This window comes from Misgurnus anguillicaudatus, chromosome 22 (genome assembly GCF_027580225.2).
Source record: "Misgurnus anguillicaudatus chromosome 22, ASM2758022v2, whole genome shotgun sequence".
In the NCBI taxonomy this organism is placed as follows: domain Eukaryota; kingdom Metazoa; phylum Chordata; class Actinopteri; order Cypriniformes; family Cobitidae; genus Misgurnus; species Misgurnus anguillicaudatus.
In genome coordinates, this window is record NC_073358.2 from 38922985 (window position 1) to 38946534 (window position 23550).

Here is a 23550-nt window from a genome sequence, read left to right on the forward strand (position 1 = left end):
AACTTGTACGAACCCTGGCGAAGTGCATTCGGCACAGAAATATTCTGTAACACGCCCAACTGCTTTTTTGACACTTTGCCTACGTTTAGCCTGAGGAAACAACTCTATAACTGTGTTAATAAGTCAGAATGCATGAAATACCATTGAACCACCCCTTTAAGGTCAAACAGAGCTAACCAATTGGTTTATGCAAGAAACTGATTGGTTTCTACGACATTATAACGTCGTAAAAAGCAGTCCTGAGCATGTAAATGAAAGAATGAATGATCAAGGCCATGGTCAAATTATTTTTTTAGTGGTTATCAATGTTTTAACATAGATCAAATTGAGTTTTTGATTTTTGAGCAGTAAAAACTGACCCCAAGAATTACACAAAACGAATTTTCATCATATCTACTGTATGATGACAATGTGCATGATTTTGACATTTCAACAGTGAGATTGTGTTAGATTTTTGTTGTTTCACCAAACAAAAGGGGAAAAGACACATTTGTGAGAGAGCATTACTGTGATGATCAAAGAGTCTCCAACGGCTAGTAGATTAAAGTCATAGTTCACCTATAATTAGAAAATTCTCATAATTTACATACTTTTTATGTTGTTACAAACCTGTATACATTTCTTTGTTCTGATATACACAAAAAAAAGATATTTGGAGGAATGTTTGTAACCAAAGCGTTCATGAGCCCCATTGACTTCCCTAGTATTCTCTTTTCCTACTATGGAAGTGAATGGGACTCAGGATCGGTTTGGTTACAAACATTCCTAAAAATATCTTCCTTCGTGTTTGTCAGAACAAAGAAATGTATACAGGTTTGTGACAACATGAGAGTGAATAAATGATGACCGAATTTTCATTTTTGGATGAAGTATCCCTTTAAATGACAGTGGTAAATCTTATAATCTTATCCATCAATCACTGTGTGATTCAAAGACCGAGTCAAATTAATGATGTTTTGAGTACCGAAGCAGCTGCCTTTAAAATGGTTAGATGTGGGTTTTTTTCAGTGTGTGTTTGATCATTTTCTGAAGGGGTTTCCTCACCATGACTCACCTCTCTCAGTGGGAGGAACCCAATATATTTTTTCCTTTGTCAGCTGTTCTTGGATCAGATGCCTGGGCTAAAGCATAAGCGCAGATTTCACACATTGGACCTTAAACCGAAAGAGTTAAAGATGTGTGACTTACACTTAACGATTTGTGGTTAACAGCCATCTGGGGAATAGTGACACAATCAAAACTGTTATTTTGAGCATATTAAAATGCTTTCTCCCGTTTTCTTTCAAAAGAGAGCACCACCCTCTCAAGGTGGATTGTGGGATTGACAGTGGTGCGTTGTGTGCTGCATTGGTCAGAGTTGTTCCGCTGCAGGGGTAGACATCTATGTTATATTACTGTGTATATTGTATATTATGATTTATTACTCTGCACAATTATTGCCTGTATTTTGATTATTTTGTACAATTGTCTCTTTTACATTTTATTATTCTGTACACTGTCAGAAAAAGGGTAAAAAAAATGGTCCCTAGCGGTTACTGGGTGGTACTTTTTAAAAAGTACACCTTTGCACCTTAAGATATTGGTACCAAGGAGTGCATATTAGTACCTTAAAGGTACATATTGATACCACAAAGGTACATCTTGGTACCAAATGTATACACATCTGTACCTAAATAGTACACACAAGGACCATTTTAAAATGTACTGCCCCAGTGAGAGCTACTTTTTACCATTTTTCTGACCGTATGCTATTATCTCTTACATTTTTGTAGTTTTTATATATATTTTTTACAAGTTAACCCAAAGTACTCCCCCTTTTTAACTGGGATAGATGTACTAGCTGAGAGTGAGTTGATGGGGTGGAGAAAGGATGCTGGAAAAACGGGACAGAGGTGAGGGATGGCTAAATTTAGACACCCTTCGTGCTGAACTCTATGGCTAATTTATATGAAGTGTTGCTGATGTTGTACCTTTTCTTGTAAATTGAGTCTCTTGGGATATCTTATGCCTATAAATGAGGTTGTATGATTCTTTTCTAAAAGTTTGATCAATTGTGTATGATGACATGTGCAACAATTGCATATAGGGTGTCAGATATCATTAAATGCAAATTCAGATGCTCTTTTTTTATAATACTTTGGGTCAAGCTCTGGCACAGCTTCAAAGCCAAATTTATCAAATCCTATCAGAGGTCCAGCATGTCACTGAAACACACCAGTGGCTTTGCTGTCATCAGTTAAAGGGGTCATATTAGCGTGAAAATCTGACTTTTTCCATGTTTAATTGTAATAATTGGGTCCCCAGTGCTTTATCAACCTAGAAAATGTGAAAAAGATTAACCCAGTAACTTTGTTTGAGTAAGCCATTTTCTGCAAGCATGTGAAAAATTAGGTAGTTCAGATTTCGCCTGTTTTCCCTGCTGAAAAAAACAGCATACCAGCAAGACCAGCATATGTTGTGTTTTGGTGCTGGTTTGTTAGTGAACACCAGCTTAACCAGCATCAAACCAGCATCAGCGCGAGCATTTGCACCAACCAGCACCAAACCAGCATTAGCACCAGCATCTCATGTTGTGTTTTGTTGCTGGTATGCTGGTGACCACCAGCTAAACCAGCATAGACCAGCATTATTCCCATGCTGGTTTGATGCTGTTTTTTCAGCAGGGTTGGGAGGTAGGTAGCAAGGCGAATTACAATAATACCGCCCCCTTTATCTGGAATAACCAACCACAGCACTGCCATTTAGTGCAGAGAGAAAGAGAGAGAGAAAAAATAATTGACAGCACAATTGAGTTTCAATTACAACAAACAAACATTGTGATCAGTGTTTACATTTTATCTGCTCATTTGCATTTTAAACGACACACCCAAAACGGCACAATTTTGCTCAGGCCTACAAATTTGCAATTTTTACATGCTGTAATAAATTATCTGTGGAGTATTTTGAGTTAAAACTTTACATACGCACTCTGGGGACACCAATGATTTATATTACATCTTAAAAAAATCATAATATGACCCCTTTAAACGTTACCCCTTGACCCCACATAACAAATCCCAATTTAACCCCTTCTAACGTATTTAAACTAAAAGGAAAAAAGTTGAATTTTAATTTCATGGGGGCTTTAACATTTACGACACAAATGTGATGTTGTCACGCAAGTTTTTGCTTAACTCTGCATTCATGGGCTTTCTTCCAAAAGCGCAAACATTGTGGCCTTGTTGCCCTGTCAGAACACTGGATCCCAGATGCCGAGCCGGCAGCACTGGCTTAAACGATGACGTAAGCTTGGGTGGGACTCCTCATGTGACCAATGGCAGATGAGGCGAAGCGTTTATATTCTTTCAGTGTATGTGTATTCCTCTCGTATAGGCCTATAGACGACGTGCGTGTGTAGGACTGTAGGAAATGGAGGCCTTTATCATTCCTTGTGCAGGCTTACCTCCCCGTCTCTAAGCAACGGTTGCCATGCAGCCCGTATAGCTAGAGGAGAACGGGAGATTGGACAGAATGTGCACGAGAGAGTCTGTTTAGCTGAAAGACATCCTACACGCACGTTGTAAAATAACAGACAGGTTAAAAAGAGCTTTTGTGTGTGCATTTGATACAACAGATCCGTTTATGAAAGACACTTCAGCCTGTGTGTTTCGGCAAGTTCAGAATGTGCCATCTGAAGAGTCTGTGTTGTGCGGCCAACATTAGTCAGGAGATCTCTGTGTGTGTGCGTGTGTGTGTCTTAAGCAATGAAGGTGTCCATCTCTCTTTCTCAGATACATGTTTGTAATAGCTAAGTGGTTTCAGAAAAAGCTTTAGCCAGAAGTGTTTACAATATGTTTGTGTATTTATATTTAAATGGATTTTCACTCAAAAGGAAAATTCTTTCATTATTTTTCCTCATATATCATTATTTTTATTCCTACCCATATCTTTCCAAATCCGTATTACTTTCTTAAAACAAAAAAGATAAATTATTGAAAACTGTCCTGGCCTCACTTTTACAATAGCTTTGTGTGGGCGGCATAAAGTTTTAAATCCTGACAATCACTCTCCTCTGCATGGTAATGAAAATTCATGAGAAGAGTAGCCATGTTTAATTTGTGAACTTACTTTTAAACATATCGTTATAATGAATCAGTTTATCTGGATCACAAACCCTGCTGAAAAGAAACAGCATACCAGCAAGACCAGCATATGTTGTGTTTTGGTGCTGGTTTGCTAGTGAACACCAGCTAAACCTGCACCAGCATTAACACCAGCTAAACCAGCATTAGCACCAGCATACCATGCTGGTCATACCAGCATATGTTGTGTTTTGGTGCTGGTATGCTGGTGACCACCAGCTAAACCAGCATAGACCAGCATAATTCCCATGCTGGTCCATGCTGGTTTGATGCTGTTTTTTTTCAGCAGGGAAGTAAGCATTTATTGGGTTTACATGCACACCCCGAATAAGCTTAACGTTTAAAGTCATTTAAAAACCATTAAACAGTTTTCTTTTTAGGGGAAAGGTCATAAATGGCTAAAGCAAAATATGATTGGCACAAACAAATTGGTGTCAATTACCCCAATTTTGCATTGCATATTATACTCTTAGAACAGATGTGTTAAAAACAAAACATTAGTGTTGATTCTGGGACAACACACTAAATGCGTTGTCCCAGAATCCACCCAGATCTCTGTTATTATTGAAACACACATTTTGTGTTAAGCTTTTAACCCAACTTGTGTTTTAATTTAACACAAAATCAACAGAAAATTACACATAATGTGTTAAAAGCATAACACAAAAAGATGGGTAAAAATTAACACATCCTTTCTGAGAGTGTAAGGCCGCCACACACATATACATAATCGGCCGAATTTGGTCCGATTTTGCCCCTTACGACAATTCTTGGTAAAGTCTTACTCTCTGTCGTCTTCGAGGTTAAATCGATTATCTTATCAGATTTTTCTGTGGTGCGTGATGTGTTAAGACTGATTGTATCTGTTCGGAAGCATGGATGTGCGCCAATTGCAAATCGTAAATATTCAACATGTTTAATATTTAAGATCAGTAATCCTGTTGTGTGTGGGGAACCCCAAGGACAAACGCACACACACGCTGTAGATTGTGACGTGAAAAGAAAAAATACTTGATCAGAAAGCGAGCTGATGAAGGATGAAACCATAACAACCGCAGTCATGGCGCAGCAGGCACATTTCAAAGTGAGATGGACATCAGAGATGTAAAAAGCAGTCCACAGTATTAATGCAATTTCTTTATGCACGTTGTCCGTCATGGTTGTTTACTATGAAGTCATGTTTGACTGCGAGAAACATTTCCTGTGTACTCGTTGTTTGTGAAGGGAATTTGAACAGTGGCAGCTGGTCAATAGGGGGCGCTGGGGCACCGTCCTCCTAAAGTTGGCCAGAGAAGAAGGCAACTTTAACATTTTACAAAAAAGTTAAATATATACAAAATAAAATCATTTAGTTGTACTATTTCACTGTTAGTCATGTTATCATTTATTTAAAAAAAAAAATCAAAACTGAGTTTCTTGTGTGTGTGTCATGTTTGTGTGTCTGGGGCGCACCCCAAACCAGTGTCTATGTAGGTCAATAAAAAAGGGTAAAAACATGTGACCTGAGGCTGAGGTCTAATTGGCTGCTTTGGGATCCGCCCTGGGGGGCAGGACTGTGCGCCCCAAACCCTCCCACTTATGTCATAAGCGAATCAATATTGTTTTTCATGTCTTTGACCTCATGTGATTGGATCACCTCAGAGAGGTGTGTTAACTGATAGCTACAGAGCTGATCGGTGAAAGCAAGTGAAATATCTTGAGATGACAGAAAATATAATTTTATTTGGAGAATAAATAAAGGATTAAGGAGCTTGGACCAGATTGAGCAGCAGCAAGACGTGATCGCGGACGAGCTTATGCTTTTCCAGCACTTATGGCAAACGGAGTTGGCTAACATTAGCTGGATGCTATGTAAGTCATATGACTTTTATTGTTTTCCCTGTTTGCTGTTTGAAAGTCTGCGTGATACTGCGCGAAATTTTGTGCTGTATTTGAGCTGACTTTGCGCAGACATGATGCTCAATCCGGTATTTTCTGTGGCTTGGTCAACTTTGTTGCAACGTACTGGTCTGTGATTAGGAAACAATACTGTACTGCGTGTGTGTGTGTTTGTGGATGATTACTGTACCTTGATTAGTTCATTACTGATAATAAACCCACATTAAACTCAGATTTATAGATTCATAGTACAATATTTCATGCTTTAGTTTACCCATAACAGTAACATTTTCAGCATTTTAGCTAATGATATTCATCACCTGATAAACGGCTATTTACAGACCTGCATTACTACAGTAAAAGTTTAATTCAAAGTTTTTATGCCCCCCCACAATGTTTTTAGCACCAGTCGCCACTGAAATTGTGTGCCGTCATGATCACATACTCTATAAAAAAAACGTAATTTAGGGTTAAAACAACTTGGTGTTGCAAGTCAATTCAAACTACTATTTTAAGTTTTGCCTTAAATTGTTGACATAACTTATTAATTTAAAGGCACACCATGAAACTTTTTGGCCACTAGGGGGTGCTAGACATGTATTTTTCACTTCTAGCGCCCCTAGAGCCCACAAGCGCCGCAGCACTGTCGCAAAGGAAAGGAACTGGCCAACCTTAAAACTAAACTAAAAACTAAACATTTAAAACGCTAAACGATCAACATTTTGAGACAACAGGGAGAAACGCAGTCATGTTACAACTTTCTGATGAGGAACTCGTCGTGGCAGAAGCAATTTCTCAATCTGAAGGTTGCAGCCTCCAGATGTCGTATTTCTAAGCTGTATACGTCATCAAGACTGTCTTATTTCACAATATTAACAATTACAAAGTTGACTATTATACTTAGTTAATCGTAAATTGTTGCAGTATGCTTATGACTTGCGAATGTAATGCTCAGTTTACCTTAATAGACCAGGCTTGATGACGTATGCAGCCTGCATGTTTGACCTCCGGAGGCTGCAGCCTTCCAATTGAGAAACGACCAGAAGTATTTCCTTGCCTTTTTCCAAACAAATATTGTTGCATCGTCTCTCTCTCTCCCTCGCCACCAGGATTTTCCGCAATGGCGCTCGTTTTTCCTCTCTTTTGTGTGAAAATTGTCGCTCCAAATCCAAGTAAACCGATGTGCTCCAAGCAGACCTAAAGGCTGCCGCTTTGTTATACGTCACGCGAGTGACAGCGGAACGCAGCAAATGAGGAAGACAGAAGAGATAAACGCTCGGATCTGATTGGTGAATGAATAGGGTTTGGTTTTACACTGTGTGAGTTTGAGCAAGTTTGACTGCTATTGCATCCTGGATTGTAATGTAAATATCATAGACACAGTAAAAGAAAGGTAAATACGCTAACACCGCATGTGAATACAGGGAACTATATGCAAGATAATCGCCGTCATTTATAAAGAACATCGCATTTATGTATGAATCAAGAGTTTATATAAAAAAATTGCCTTAAAGGGGAATCGAACCCGGGTCGCCCGTGTCATAGGTCCGTGACACTAAAGACTGCGCCACAGAGTCACATAATAGAAGATGCTCTCTACATTCCTTAAGTAAGCCTCCAGTAAAATTCACGTTAAAAACAAATTGTGTGGAGGAAGTGACGTATGCCGTAAAGCAGTCGAATTTTGTATTTTTTTTCTGTGCTCTGGTTACTACCAGAAACCCTAAGTTTTAAAATACGAGTAAAAGTGATACAGACCCCTTCAGGCTATGATAGACATGTCATTCAACCTATTTAAAGATGATGTACTATCACAAGGGTCTTGAAAATTTATTATGAAGGTTGAAAAATTACATGGTGTCACTTTAAGTTGAAATTGTTTAACAACATTTTTTAGCTAAATTTACTTTAAAGTTAAAAAGTAACATAAAAATATGTGTTGATTCAACAAAAATGCTCCAAATTTTGTTACAGTGTGTGCACATGTCTTCACCTAACTGCAAAATTAAAAACTTTGGGTTGTGGATGGGCCTCCAAGCCTTGGAAACACTGAAGTGAGATAATATATCTGCCATTTGGTTTGTACTGACTAAATAATAACGCAAGTGTTTCAACAGATGCCTTATCGGTTTAGAGAAAACTGTCTCTGCTTCAGTATTTAATCCCTTCAGATGTCGAAAAGCCTGGCTGATATTAACTCTTGTTTTAGCACAAGCTCATAGTTTGAGCTTTCACTGTTTTAACAAATGATTCCCCAGATGTAAGAACCAAATAAACAGACATATTTACCTGCCATTTCCCAGATGATCGTCGTTTAAAAGTTTACAGATTAAACGCTGCCATCTAGATGACACGTTAAAACTCTAAGCAAGTGGATACAAAAACGTCACGCAAAGACGAATGACGTTTTTCAAACTTTTTCCTGGGAATACCGACCTGACAGCTCAAATTATAAATCATTATTATAAGCTTACCGTTATGAATTGGGTCAAGGTAAGGGGAGTTTTAAACACTGATTTTTTTTGTTCATTTTTAACTGAAATAGTGTTACAGATTGCAGCTTTAAAATATGTGTAGACGTCATAGAGACCTCTGATTGTAAGATATCTTTGTTTGCTGTCTCAGTGGAAGCGCTGTTAAATTTGTAGCTAAATATAGAGATTTTTGAGAAAAACTAAAATCAGCAGCACTGAAAACAATAAGTATTTAGAAAAATTGCCAACAACAATAAAACAGCTACTGTGACTGCTTTGTATTCTAATAACAAAGAAGAAGAATCGCTAATTGTTTCAAATAGTATTTATATGGTTAGTCCGAATGTTCATAAAAACCAGAAAGATGTCACCTTATGTTTGGCACTTACCATTATACCTCTCTCTTTTCTCCTAGGATTGGACGACTGTTTGCTGCAGTATATGAGGACATTCGAAAGAGAGCAGATAAATGGAGAGCAGCTGCTTCATATTACCCATCAGGAACTGGAAGAGCTTGGCGTGACCCGCATCGGACACCAGGAGCTCATTCTGGAGGCTGTGGACTTACTCTGTGCACTGGTGTGTGTGTGTTTGTGTAAAAGAGTGTGATCGAGACTAGCTGTGATAATGATGTGTTTGTTTTGTATTAATGACACAACAGACATTTTAATCAAACTCCGCTTAACGCTGAATGATTAGCACCCAGCGGGAATCTCCCAACCAGTAAACAGGGAGAAGAGGGGGTGTGTATGGCATTTTCAATTCTGATTGGCTTCTTGAGGAATTTATATGTCAGAGAAAGATTCCTCGGTTAGTGTATGATAATGTAAACATCTTGACAGCTGCTTATGAAAAGCAGTTAATCTCTTAATCTGATTTAGTGGATGGCTCGAAAAGATAACGCATATGTTATTCATCATTTGTGACATGGCTTTACTCGATCCGTATTAAAGATATCAATGTTATATTTTCACAGTTTATACTTTCGTAACATATCTGTAAGTCTATAAAAAATTCCTTAAAGGGATAGTTCACCCAAAAATGAAAATAATGTCATTGATGACTCACCCACATGTCGTTCCAAGCTCGTGGGACATCCGTTCGTCTTCGGAGCACAGTTTGAGATGTTTTGTATTTAGTCTGAGAGAGCTTGTTGACCCTTCATTGAAAATCTACGTACGGTATACTGTCCATGTCCAGAAAGGTAATAAAACATCATCAAAGTAGTCCATGTGACATCAGTTGGTCCAAAAATAACAAAAAATTTCGACTTTGTTCAGCATTGTCTTTTCTTCTGCGTCTGTTGTGAAGCGTGTGCATGAGCCTAAAGTCACGTGAATGCTGACGTGTTATTCTCAGACATGTTTGCAAAGTTTTTTACAGCGTGCGTCTCCCTCAGACTGTAAACGAAGCCCAGGCGCACAAAAAAAACAGCTGGGGCGCACCATATAACACGTCAGCCGTGTCGTACGTCATCCGCGTCATTGCAGTCACGTGACTTTAGTCTCACGCATGCGCTTCACAACAGACGCAGAAGAGAAGGCAATGTTGAATAAAGTCGTAATTCTTGTTATATTTGGACCAAAATGTATTTTCGATGCTTTAACACATTCTAACTGACCCACTGATGTCACATTGACTACTTTGATGTTTTTATTACCTTTCTGGACATGGACAGTATACCGTACATAGATTTTTAATGAAGGGTTAACAAGCTCTCGGACTAAATATAAAACATCTTAAACTGTGTTCCGAAAAATTAACGGAGGTCTTACGAGTTTGAAACGACATGAGGGTGAGTCATTAATGACATTTTTTTGGGTGAACTATCCCTTTAAGCTTGGTTTTCACAGGCAGGGTCAGCTAAATCAAGGGTAGGGATGCACTGATACAAAATTTCTGTGAAAATACCTATATTCGATTACTCGGACTGACATCTACTGATACTAGATACTGATAGTTTTTGCTTTTTACTCCTTGTTTCAAAGTATTATGTTGTGAAATAATTCTAGAAGTATAAAGCGTACACACTGCTATTCTGTAGGCCGATGTCCGATTTTGTGGGGAAATCCTTTTATCTGCCGATACCTATAATAGGCCGATATATTAGTGCAGACTTATTTCTATCGTCACATAACAAAACATTTACAGTATTTATTATATGCACATTATGTTATTCGAAATTTCATCTTGTAATTGCTTTCCACCTTCTATGATTTGTTTTTTTGAAATCTTTTCTATTACTTTGGTTTTCTGCTGTAAACCCTCACAAACAAATCTAGCTGGAAACTAATTTCCATTCTAATGATGCCTCTTAAAGCTTTTACCAAGGTGTCATAAAGAGCATTACAAAGAGCTTACTTGTGAGCCTATTTATATAAGGCTCTATTTTTAATAATAGTTGGAGCAGTGAATGGGTTTCTGCATATTAATATGCGTTGTTGCCTCTGATTGATGCAGTGCTCGTGGAGCGCGTGCTAAATAATAGAACGACAGTCACGACAGCCAAGGTTTTTTATTCCATCCAGTGGTAGAAAATGATGACATATCAGTACCGCAGGGACCAATAAACACCATATAAAGAGAAAATGAGGAGAGGAAGAGGGAAAAGCCCTCTGTTCTGTAAAATAACTAGGACGGGAGGCTGGGCCAGCTGCACTTGCAAGAACATCACTTTTCATGAGTAATTAATTAACACGGTGGAAAAACCTAAAGGAAATAATCTGTGGGAACCATGGAAAGATTTCAAAGAGGCAGTCGTGATTGAGAACAATCTGGTTATGGAACAAATACAGAATTAAAAATCGATTCACAGAAATGAGGGGTTATGAAAACGCAGCAGTTCCAGTCTCACCGAGCAGCAGTTCTGAGAAAACTACATTTATTTTGAGTAATATGCTTTTCGTCTGAATTGGGACATGGTTATGTTTTTTTAATAGCATTTCACAGTGTAGGCAGCGTTTTATTTGAGTGTAACCTTGTTAGTGTGTAGCGATGGCCGGGGTCTACACGTGCTGCTACGGCACTCGGAGATTCCCAGTTACAGTTTTTCTGTTAGATTCTGCTGACGCTTACATGGACGCAATTACAAAATTGATTGTTGCTCTCCAATTTTCTAACCCTGATGCTCAGCCTAAAAATAAATGCTTGTCCCGAATATGTGGTGTTTTTTTATTCTAAAATAACACCTTTCAGACATAAACATTTCTCCTGTTGCAGAACTACGGCCTCGAGACGGAGAATTTGCGGACTTTGTCGCACAAACTCAATGCGTCGGCTAAGAATCTGCAGAACTTCATCACAGGTCGCCGCCGTGGGGGCCATTATGATGGACGAATCTCACGGCGCCTTCCGAATGACTTCCTGACCTCAGTCGTTGACCTCATCGGAGCAGCAAAAAATCTGCTTGCGTGGTTGGACAGGTAACAAAACTGACCAGAACTGAAAATAGCATCATATTTACAATTGAACATAATGGGATTGAGTGAAAGTAAGTCCAATAACGAATACCTTATTTGAACGGAATTGAAATGAATTAGAAAAATAACATAATGAAATAAATGATATTTTAGAGAATAGGGGTAATAGGGCTGTTTGTTTGTCTACTGTAATGCCTTCATCTCTTTGTGTATGTTTTGTTTGTAGGTCTCCATTTGTCAGTGTTTCTGAGTACTCAGTGCTGAAGAACAACATCGTTCAGCTTTGTCTAGAACTAACAACTATAGTACAGCAGGTGTGTGTGTGTGTGTGTGTGTGTGTGAGAGAGAGAGAGAGAGAGAGAGAGAGAGAGAGAAAGAGAGATATGAGTGTTTTGATATGTAACACACCGCACTTTATTAATATTTTATTTTCTATCATTTCAGGATTGCACAGTATATGAAACTGAAAATAAAATTCTACATGTGGTGAGTGTTACTATTTAACACAAATGTGTATACATCCAAATTGACTTACTTAGCTTACTGTTTACTTACTAAATGCACTTTTAAACATGTTTCTAGCTGAAAATGAGTTGTCAGTGTGTGTGCAGAAACATCCTGTTATTACAAATCCATCTATTCTTCTCTGTGATCTCCTTTAAACCGCAACTGTCACACAAAACAGGCTGTTGGGGATCCCCTATCAATGTGATGTCACATTGATTACGCCCCAACCGTAATCGCTCACAGATTCCACCTTATGAGCACGTAGTTCAATCTTCTGCCAGAGACACGTTTTGATGTAATCCAAAGCACACGTGAAAGCGCTGTACCCCCTACTTTGCATAAGGGGAGGAGAACAGAAGCTTTCTTTGAATTAAAAAAAAAACACACACAAAAACAGTGTGCATTTGTCATTGCAGTCACAAATTGCCATGATCAACATCGTATAATGAAAGATCTGTGGTGTGTTTTGAGCTGAAACTTACAGACACATTCCGAGGATACCAAAGACTATTTTTTTTTATATTGCTGAAAACACCTAGGTCAGCGACCCTTTAAGTAATCGGATAAAATTTACAATAGGGTTGTTTGTTAACGTTAGGAAATACATTAACTAAGTAAGGGATAATGTATAGGCAACCAGCTGTTATTGCAGAATAACAAACGCTTCGCGTCGGGTCCAGATGACACTGTCAAGGGTAATTTAATGATAACAACCTGCTGCCTGTACATTATTCCACTTATTGCACAGCTATTTATCTCATAAGCAGTGGCGACCGGTGACTTCTTTTTTTTTTTAAGGCCGGTCGATGCAAAGTTCGTCACAACATGTATGTAGCCCGTCATGTGTGTGGTTGGTTCGTAATTACAAAATAAATGTTCTGCGCATCGAGAGATCCTGTGTGCATCACGTGTCTTGTCAAAATAAGTGCCTGCTGCAGATGCGTCTTAAGGGTTTATGATAAAAGAGACGCTCGCGTTTTCCAGATACTCGCATAATCTCATGCGTAATCAGAGTTTATTGTTAAGGGAGTGTCTTGTGTGTATTTTGTGAACGTGAGCGCCTCTTTTATCATAAACCCTGTTCTAAGATAAGACATTGAAATGTCACAAACACTTTAGTTTAATCATTTGTAAATATAACGTCATATATGTTATTAAAAGACATAGGTACAGTTTAATATTACACAAAAATTAAATAGTAATGCCAAAATAATTTGCAGCATTGATGTTTATTTAACTGTTGAGATTAAAGGAATAATCCAGATTAAATGCAATATAAATTATATTATTTTTACTTGTCACTTGAATTTATAAAAATACAGGAAAAACACAAGTGCCGTAATGCGTAATGTACTAACAATAGAATATTTTTAATTAAACAATTGCTTTTTTATCCTAAAAACTTTGTTTGCCTTGTTGTGTTGAGGCCCGGAGTGCAGCAGGCAAAAGTTTTCGAAAACATGAAATGGAGTTTAAATTATTTGGACTCAATGGGGTGGTTTCCCAGACAGGGATTAGTTTAAGCCAGGACTAGATCTTAGTTTAATTAGGAAAAACATGCCCTACTAAAAACATTACTTGTGCACATTTTGAGGCAACACAAAAGACACTGATGTATTTTAAGATATGTCAGTACAAGATGCTTTCAGTTTGGACAGCTCTTACATTTATTTTAGTCTAGGACTAGTCTAATTTCTGTCCGGGAAACCGCCCCTACGGGGATTAGACTAGTCCTAGACTAAAAAAAATTTAACAGCTGCCCAAACTGAAAAGAACTTGCACTGACATATCTTAAAATAAAGCAGTGTTCTTTGTTTTGGCTCAAAATGCACAGAAGTAATGTTTTTAGTAAGGCATGTTTGTAAAATTGAGTTATATTTTCTAATTAAACTTAGGCCTAGTCCTGGTTTAAGCTAATCCCTGTCCGGGAAACCACCCCTAAATGAGGCAAGTATAATGGATTTGGAAGCAGAAGCGTGGAAGTCAAGGTTGTAGATAAAACTCAGAACGGAGTTTAATTTATTAAGGCATTCATCAAATGAAATGGATTTGACTGACTGAGCTCTTACAAGTGAACAGACATATGTGCTAAATTAGAGAAAAAGTGAGTGGGTCCAATATGTTGTCCCACCCACATATAATGCTTTCAACGCCCACACACACAAATACACCAAAACAATCACGCAGAAATAAGTTTGGATTGAAACGTGATTGTGGAGTCACATGTATCAAGCCTGCTCTGAGAAAAATGCTGTTATGTGTGTGTGTTTAGCCTAAGGTTGAACATCTAAATAATGCAGATTATGATTTTGTTCCCTTTAGGATGACTGCCTGTAGAATAGAAAGAATGAGAGAGAGAAAAAAGAAAAAGATAAAAGGAAAACTATAGCATGAATTAAACTACATATAGCACGTGACCCATTAGAACAGATTTTTAATAGATTATGTTTCGATGGGGGTTACAGCTCTGCTTCTGTGAATATAAATGATTTGGACTGTTGCAGTGTTCCCTGCTGAAAATACTGGCATTGCTGTTCAGCAGCATATGTTGTGTTTTGGATGTGGTCTCAAGCATGGGGTGCCGGTTGTCTACATAAGGTTTACATTGAAATTTAGATGTTTGAATGGTTGAATTGTTGCAGATGGCTGAATCCAAACTGACTTACAGAACAATAGAGTGATTTATAAATAGCAATTTATCCTAGAGTGCCTACTTAACACAAGATTTCTTAACATGCTTAACCAGCAAGATTTATAGCTGAACCAGCTTGACCAGAAAATTCATGCTGGTTGACCAGTTTCACCATTTAAGCTGGACTTAAAGCTGACAGTGTTAATTTTCACCCCTAATGCAACTCTGTCTCTCTCTCTCTCTCTCTCGTTCTCTTTTCTTTATCTCTCTTTGCAGTGTAAGACTCTATCAGGTATCTGTGAGCACATCATTTCGTTGTCGTCCGATTCATTGGTGTCACAATCTGCCCACCTAGAGGTCGTTCATCTGACTAACGTTATGCCTAGTGAAGGCCTGGTGAGTTAACAATAACACATTTATTATCAGCAGAAATAGTTGGACATTTAAAGCTGTGTGCAATATTTGTTTCAACAAAATGTATATGCTATGACGTAATCTGATTGATACAACTCCCATTGTCTTATGATTTTTCAGGGCATGTACATCAAGTCCACATACGATGGTCTTCATGTGATCACTGGAACCACAGAGAATGTAAGCTCAAAGTTTTCTTTACCTGTCTTTTGATTTAACATTTAAGAACAAATTATCGGATTATAACCTTGGATAAGCTCTCGTATGAGTTCTCATATTTACTACTTTTTATGCAAAATTAGAGATGCAACGATATTACATTTTTCCACCGAAACCGATTGTTCAGACTAATATCTGCCAATGCCGATCATTTGGTGGTTATATTAACTTGCATTAACTAAATTCTGAAGATTACATTTTCTGATTGTTATTCATTCATATAATGACCATTAAAGGTATTGCGAAGGATTTTCTTTTTCCGGGTGGATCATCAAGACTATTGGTCCTCCTAGTCAATCAGGAGTGATGCGCAATTGCATTTTTTTTTAAAGTGGAGAAGGCGGTTCTTTTCTCAAATTCGAGAAAATCCTCCGCTATACCTTTAATACTGAACATCAAACCAGTGATGTTTCTTTACATATTTCTGTACACTGAGCTCAAATTCAATGCTTTTTTTATTGACAGGATATATCAGCCATGACTACTGGCTGTTTTTAAACACTATCAGCCAATAGTAAAAAAAAAACGCTTTTATTGACCGATACCGATTATAGTGGGGTGGCTAAGCACAGATTTCTATCAGAATCGATCACTTAGCGATAAATGCATAAAATTTGGTATGAAGGCTCACAAAGAGGGTATGATCAGATTTAGGACCGTAGGCGCTCAAAATTTGGCCCCTGGGATATGTGAAATTGTGCTCATATTTACATGTATTTATGGTGAAATATGTTATTGCATTTTATGTTTCTGGCAGCTTTTAATTCATTTTCCCATTACGAAATCCAGCGCATAACATTTAAAGCGCTAACGGTCCTAAATCTGATCAGACACATTTTGTGAACCTTCCTACCAAAAATTTGATGCTTTAATCGCAAAGTGATTGATTTTTTGCGCTTTACCACCCTACTGTTATTGGGTGATATATCAGTGCATCTCTATGCAAGATTAAATATTAATTTGCACAATTGTCAAGCACTTAAATTACATATGTGGGCACAGGTTTTGGGTCATGATGTCATTACATAGCATGTGAGAACTAGTGGCATTTATCTATGTGCCATACAGTACATGATTTTCATTATTGATTTAATTTTACTGCCTGAAAAATGCTTATAAATGGTTTCTAGCAGTACCATTTAGGTACAGATATGTATACATTGGTACTAATATGCACTCTTTGGTACCAATAAGTACCTCTGAGGTGCTAATATGAACTCTCTATGTGCAAAGGTGTACTTTTTGCAAGGGTACCGTACCGGTGACAGCTAGGGACCATTTTTAGACCATTTCTTCTGACTAGAGTACTCTAGCAAGCACACACTGTGCTTCTTCTGTGGGGACAACTGAACCGGGTCATGGCTCAGATAAGTCACTTCATTTCAGCACTGGCTGGAGTGAAGCTTAAAATAGTGGATTGTTCCAGCAGTGCTGTTGTTAAATCATTTATATGTTCACCAAATGTTATTGCTCAGAGTTTCTCATTCTTAATGCACAATTACAGTTCAACTAAAACGATTCTTGTGTTTTATATTTATAGAACAAGGATAACAAATATCAATAGGAAATTCAAATGCTTGTCTAAGTGTCCAGAAACATGGTGTGGTTTATTGGTTAAAGATTTAAGTACTTAAAGTTCAAACCTAAAAATGTTTTAAAATGAACAGTTTCACCCTTCAAATGCAGGTTTAAATCACTTAAACTCCAGACGAACCATCAGTCCCCGTTGAGTCAATTCGTATAGAAACTAGGGGTGCACCGATAGATGCCGATATACACTAATAATACGTGGCCGATAATATTCCCAGCTATTTCGTGTACTACGGCTTTTGATCAGTAAGTTCTTATCGATCTAAAAATCACTGTTAGTGTCACTCGTTTATAACATGCATTTGAAAAAGCAACACGCATCGAACATAATCATTATACACATTCTTTATTATCATGAAAATACCTGAAAAGGTTTGAAGAACAGCAAAATAAATATATCCTTAAGCCATTTCCTGGTACTGTGTGTCATAGCCATAGACATTATATACGTAGACACCTCGTAGACTGAGCTGCCTATTGGAGCTGACGTATCGCGCGGCTGCCATCTTGGATGGGTCTCCAGTGCGTCTTGGATGGGTCTCCAGTGCGTCCCTTGCATTCATTTCTAATGAGGAATAATCATAACTCCCCTAATTTTTACCGGATTTTCACACAGTTTGAGTTGTTATAAGCGGCAGAGATTTAGTTATGATACAGGACGCTGTCACACATTGAAAAATAAATTCATGAAACACGTTAAAGCATCCAGAATTATAGCAACTTTCCATTGCCTCCTCATGCCTGTATCACTGGGAAACCTTCAAATGTGAAGAAAAAACAGTGAGAGATCATGAGAGAGAGTACCAGTTCCTGCTGAACATTGACATAATATTATAAATAATAACGTAAAATAACCAAAATGATTGTTCAATCTTACTTGTGAAATGTAATCCCATGTGATCTGGAATCAATACTGCGCCGGTTATTGCAACCGTAAGCTGCACAAAATACCGTCATAGTATGGCTTTCTTTCCGTTAAATCCCATTGACTCTGGTGATAGCTTACAGAGAGGAGACCCATCCAATATGGCGCCGACGCTTGATGTGTTCCAGCATGTCATGAGGTGTCTAGTGTCTACGTATATAATGTCTATGGTCATAGCTGCGTGTGTATGGTTCTTCGTCTACAACGCATATTATGTTTCTGCACGAGAGCGCCCCCTGGATTTTGGATGTAGCAGCATTTCACCGTAATTCATTGAGAAGCATAGCAAGCATTATCGGCTGATATATTGGTGCACCCCCAGAAACATCATCTAACTACAAAGACTGAAATCAACAGAGCATGTACAAAATGTGAAATAGCAATTCAGTCAGTAAATGATCAAATGAATCGGGTTTTAAATGGAAAGGCTTCTTCAGGAGGAAGGTCAACGTAATGTAATGCTATAATCCAGCACAGTGTGTGATGTTTGATGTTAGATTTAATGAACGGTTTTACTGATCTCTCTCCTACAGTCTCCTGCAGATCAGTGCAAGAAGATTCATGCTGGTGATGAGGTCATTCAGGTCAACCACCAGACGGTGGTATGTATCATTGTGTGCAACATGTTGTCATCTGTGTGTGTGCATACATGTGTTGAGCTGTCATCTAAGTGGATAAATGTGCATTCAGTTTGTACAGATACAGTATAGATTATTGTGTGAATGTGAAAAGACCTGTGATGAACAAAAATGTATAACATTAAATGATATGCTACTATATATTCGCATGTAATAAGATACTGTATTATACTTTGGTATTTACTATAGTAAACTGTAGTATATGGTAGTAATTTGAATAAGTATTTGAACACCCTGCTATTTTGCAAGTTTTCCCACTTAGAAATCATGGAGGGGTCTGAAATTGTCATTGTAGGTGCATGTCCACTGTGAGAGACAGAATAAAAAAAAACAATAAATCCAGAAATCACAATGTATGATTTTTTAACTATTTATTTGTATGATACCGCTGCATATAAGTATTTGAACACCTGAGAAAGTCAATGTTAATATTTGGTAGAGTAGCCTTTGTTTGCAATTACAGAGGTCAAACGTTTCCTTTAGTTTTTCACCAGGTTTGCACACACTGCATTAGGGATTTTGGCCTACGCCTCCACACAGATCTTCTCTAGATCAGTCAGGTTTCTGACCTGTCGCTGAGAAACACAGAGTTTGAGCTCCCTCCAAAGATTCTCTATTGGGTTTAGGTCTGGAGGCGGGCTAGGCCACGCCAGAACCTTGATATGCTTCTTACAGAGCCACTTCTTGGTTGTCCAGGCTATGTGCTTCGGGTCATTGTCATGTTGGAAGACCCAACCTCGACCCATCTTCAATGCTCTGACTGAGGGAAGGAGGTTGTTCCCCAAAATCTCGCAATACATAGCCCCGGTCATCCTCTCCTTAATACAGTGCAGTCGCTCTGTCCCATGTGCAGAAAAACACCCCCAAAGCTTGATGCTGCCACCCCCCTGCTTCACAGTAGGGATGGTGTTCTTGGGATGGTACTCATCATTCTTCTTCCTCCAACCCCGTATAGTGGAATTATGACCAAAAAGTTCTATTTTGGTCTCATCTGACCACATGACTTTCCCCCATGACCCCTCTGGATCATCCAAATGGTCATGGCAAACTTAAGACGGGCCTGGACATGTGCTGGTTTAAGCAGGGGAACCTTCTGTGCCATGCATGATTTCAAACCATGAGTCTTATTGTGTTACCAACAGTAACCTTGGAAACGGTGGTCCCAGCTCTTTTCAGGTCATTGACCAGCTCCTCCCGTGTAGTTCTGGGTTGATTACTCACCTTTCTTAGGATCATTGAGACCCCACGAGGTGAGATCTTGCATGGAGCCCCAGTCCGAGGGAGATTGACAGTCATGTTTAGCTTCTTCCATTTTCTAATGATTGCTCCAACAGTGGACCTTTTTCACCAAGCTGCTTGGAAATTTCCCCGTAGCCCTTTCCAGCCTTGTGGAGGTGTACTGTACAATTTTGTCTCGAGTGTCTTTAGACAGCTCTTTGGTCTTGGCCATGTTAGTAGTTGGATTCTTACTGACTGTATGGGGTGGACAGGTGTTTTTATGCAGCTAACGACCTCATACAGCATCTGATTTAGGATAATAAATGGAGTGGAGGTGGACATTTTAAAGGCAGACTAACAGGTCTTTGAGGGTCAGAATTCTAGCTGAAAGACGGGTGTTCAAATACTTATTTGCAGCTGTATCAGTTAAAAATCATTGTGATTTCTGGATTATTTTTTAGATTATGTCTCTCACAGTGGACATGCACCTACGATGACAATTTCAGACCCCTCCATGATTTCTAAGTGGGAAAACTTGCAAAATCGCAGGGTGTTCAAATACTTGTATTTAAATTCACTGTATTTATGGTATGCTTCAAAAACACTAGGGTTTACTATAGTAAATACTAAAGCATACTACATAGTTTTTAGTGTGGATTTTTAGTATGTATTATATTCAAACAGTAATAGATAATATTAATAATAATAAGCATAATATTTAGATAGCAAGGTAGTTTCTTAGTAAAAACCATCATGAACATACTGTCAATGAGATATTTCACATTACAGAATTTTGGGAGAAAGTATGTTTGTTTGTTTTGGCATTAAAAAAATCATTTCAGAATACAAACTTCATGAAGGTCAGTCAAAAATGTGTTTTGCTCATACTTTTATTTTTCTGTAGGTTGGCTGGCAGTTGAAGAATTTGGTCAATTGTCTCCGTGAGGATCCGAGCGGAGTGATTCTCACGTTGAAGAAGAGGCCACAGAACACTCTCGGCTCCACTCCGGCACTGCTAAAAAACGCCCGCTGGAAACCACTTGCCCTGCAGGTGTGTGAGCGTATATGTATGTGTGTGTGTGTGTGTGTACTGTCGGGATAGTTCACTGTGTTCATTCAAGTGTATCCATTTAATATGTATTGAGCGTGAGTGCGCGTGTACGAGTGCATCTCACAGCAGTGAATGAGTTCTGGACGGCTTGTTGCCATGGCACCCGGAGTTCAGTGGTTGCTCTGGATACAAGAATCAGACAGATGCAGTTAAAGCCGCACATGTGTCCTTTCCCCACAGTCACGACACACTGGACCGTTCACTCGTGAATGAATTCACACGTTTTATCACGTCTGCAACACTGCTTTTGAGTGGCATTTTTAATCCGTTCTGAATAAATTATTAAATGTACGAAGAGAGACACATGCATTTGTGAATTAATGCATAGAGCCAGCACTCAGACAGACGATTGCATAAAATGATTAAAAAATAAATGAACAACTTTGCAGTGAAATGCTTAAAGATAAAACAATGGACTCGTGTTGCCAGGTTGCTGTCCGCTGCTTGTTGCTATGCTTTCCCTCGTTGCTAATTGACTGATGCAGTGCTCATGGTTGCTAAGGAAAATGTTATCATCATTTTTCGACACTCTCTCTGATTACTGTCCTGCCCTCTAGTGGAGCAAACTGCTAACATACAAAGTCTAACATGCAGCATTTTATCTATTCGATTATTCAGAAAACTATTTTTATAATTTTTTTTTAACGTTTTTACCAGTATTGTTTGGTAATAATGACATTGCTTTGCTTTCGACTAACAGCCGTTGTCCACGAGTCCATGCAGTGGTTCTCCCACCCCACCCAGCACGCTTGGTTCAGTGGGACTCTCACCTGGAGTGGACACACCTGGGGGACATGATGTGTTTATACTGTCCCCTGTCTATGGACACAGGTATTTACATATGACTTACTATAATCTAAATCAGAGGTGGGCCATCCTGCTCCTAGATGGCCACTGTCCTGCAGAGTTTAGCTCCAACTCTAATCAAACACACCTGCATGATACTTCCCAGTAATCCGGAAAACTTTGGATAGATTTTCCAGGTATGTTTGATAAAGGTGTGCTTGAAAGTTATGCAGGACAGTGTCCCACCAGGACCAGGATTGCCCACCCCAGATCAAAATGATGCATTTTAGTAATCTTTAGCATGTTAACTGTTATATTCTCTCTCTCTCTCTCTGTCTCTCTCTCTCTATCAGAGAGGAGGATTTGGATCGTGGTGGGTTTGGAGTTTTTGGCTCTGATTCTCCAGGTTATTATATAGAACAGGAGTTGCTGGGGGGACAGTACTTCCCCCTGCTGGAGGAGGATTCTGGGAGAAACACCGGAATGAGACGCAGAGATCGGACCCCAACTCACAGTAAGAGCATTATTGCATACTCATGTTTAAAAGTGACATGCTACGATACAGCATATTGCCACCATATACTGTATATTGTATATTAAAGCTGCAGTTCTTAATTTTTTTGGTTAAAATTAAACAAAATTCAGTTATTGGGCAAGTCCATAAACAATCAGCGTTCAAAACTGTCTTCTTACCTTGCCACATTTCGCAATGGTAAGCTTATAATAATGATTTATAATATGAGTGCTCTGGTTTGGTTTGATTTGATAGGAAATGTTCATTGTTGTAAGATAAGTACAGTACATGAAGAAACATAGATGGCAATTGAGAGGCAAAAGTTATATAATATTTAAAGGCATAGTTCACCCAAAACTGAAAATTCTGTCATCATTTACCGTCTCATGTTGTTACAAACCTGTATAAATTTCTTTGTTCTGATAAAGATGAAGGAAGATATTTTTAGGGATGATTGTAACCGTTCATGAGCCCCATTCACTTCTACACTGGTCTTCTTTCCTACTATGGAGGTTAATGGGGCTCATGAACGGTTTGATTACAAACATTCCTCAAAATATCTTCCTTCGTGTTCATCAGAACAAAGAAATTTATACAGGTTTATTACAACATAACAACATAAGAAATTGATGACAGAATTTTTATTTTTGGGTGAACTATCACAATAAGTATATATATGTAAACATATATAAATATATAATATTATATATATATACTGTCACTGGGGTAGCCTACAACTTTGCACCTAGAGACTTCATATTATTGGTACCAAATGTATTCATATCTGTACCTAAATATATATAATAAATGCACAGGACCTTTTTAAAGTGTCTAGCTGTGACCTTATTAAAGAGTAACTAAACCCTTAACCAACTTTTTTTAGTTAATGATCTGTAAGAATGATGCTTTATTAGTGCTGTTCATTGATTTTAGCCAGTTTTTTGACATTTGGATATAAAGTGTTTCAATACTACAATATATGGTGTAAACGTCTGAGTGCTGCCCTCTTCAGGTTGAACGGTGGCTACTGCAGTTGAATTTTCCTATTGGATGTTGGGTCCAAAAAGTAACTCTTGACGTAAGCAGGTTCAAGCTCACCACGCC

The 23550-nt window shown here is 38.3% G+C and overlaps 1 protein-coding gene across 1 annotated transcript in view; it reads left to right on the forward strand.

The window, feature by feature from the left end:
* Positions 1–23550, forward strand: part of LOC129439944 (connector enhancer of kinase suppressor of ras 2) — a 45543-nt gene that overhangs the window by 10132 nt on the left and 11861 nt on the right. Inside the window, exons 2-11 of the mRNA XM_055198886.2 lie at positions 8889–9052; positions 11693–11895; positions 12119–12206; positions 12337–12378; positions 15308–15427; positions 15566–15625; positions 18713–18781; positions 20940–21086; positions 21847–21977; positions 22286–22446. Coding sequence (XP_055054861.2) covers positions 8889–9052; positions 11693–11895; positions 12119–12206; positions 12337–12378; positions 15308–15427; positions 15566–15625; positions 18713–18781; positions 20940–21086; positions 21847–21977; positions 22286–22446 — 1185 coding nt within the window. The remainder of the gene's footprint in view (positions 1–8888; positions 9053–11692; positions 11896–12118; positions 12207–12336; positions 12379–15307; positions 15428–15565; positions 15626–18712; positions 18782–20939; positions 21087–21846; positions 21978–22285; positions 22447–23550) is intronic.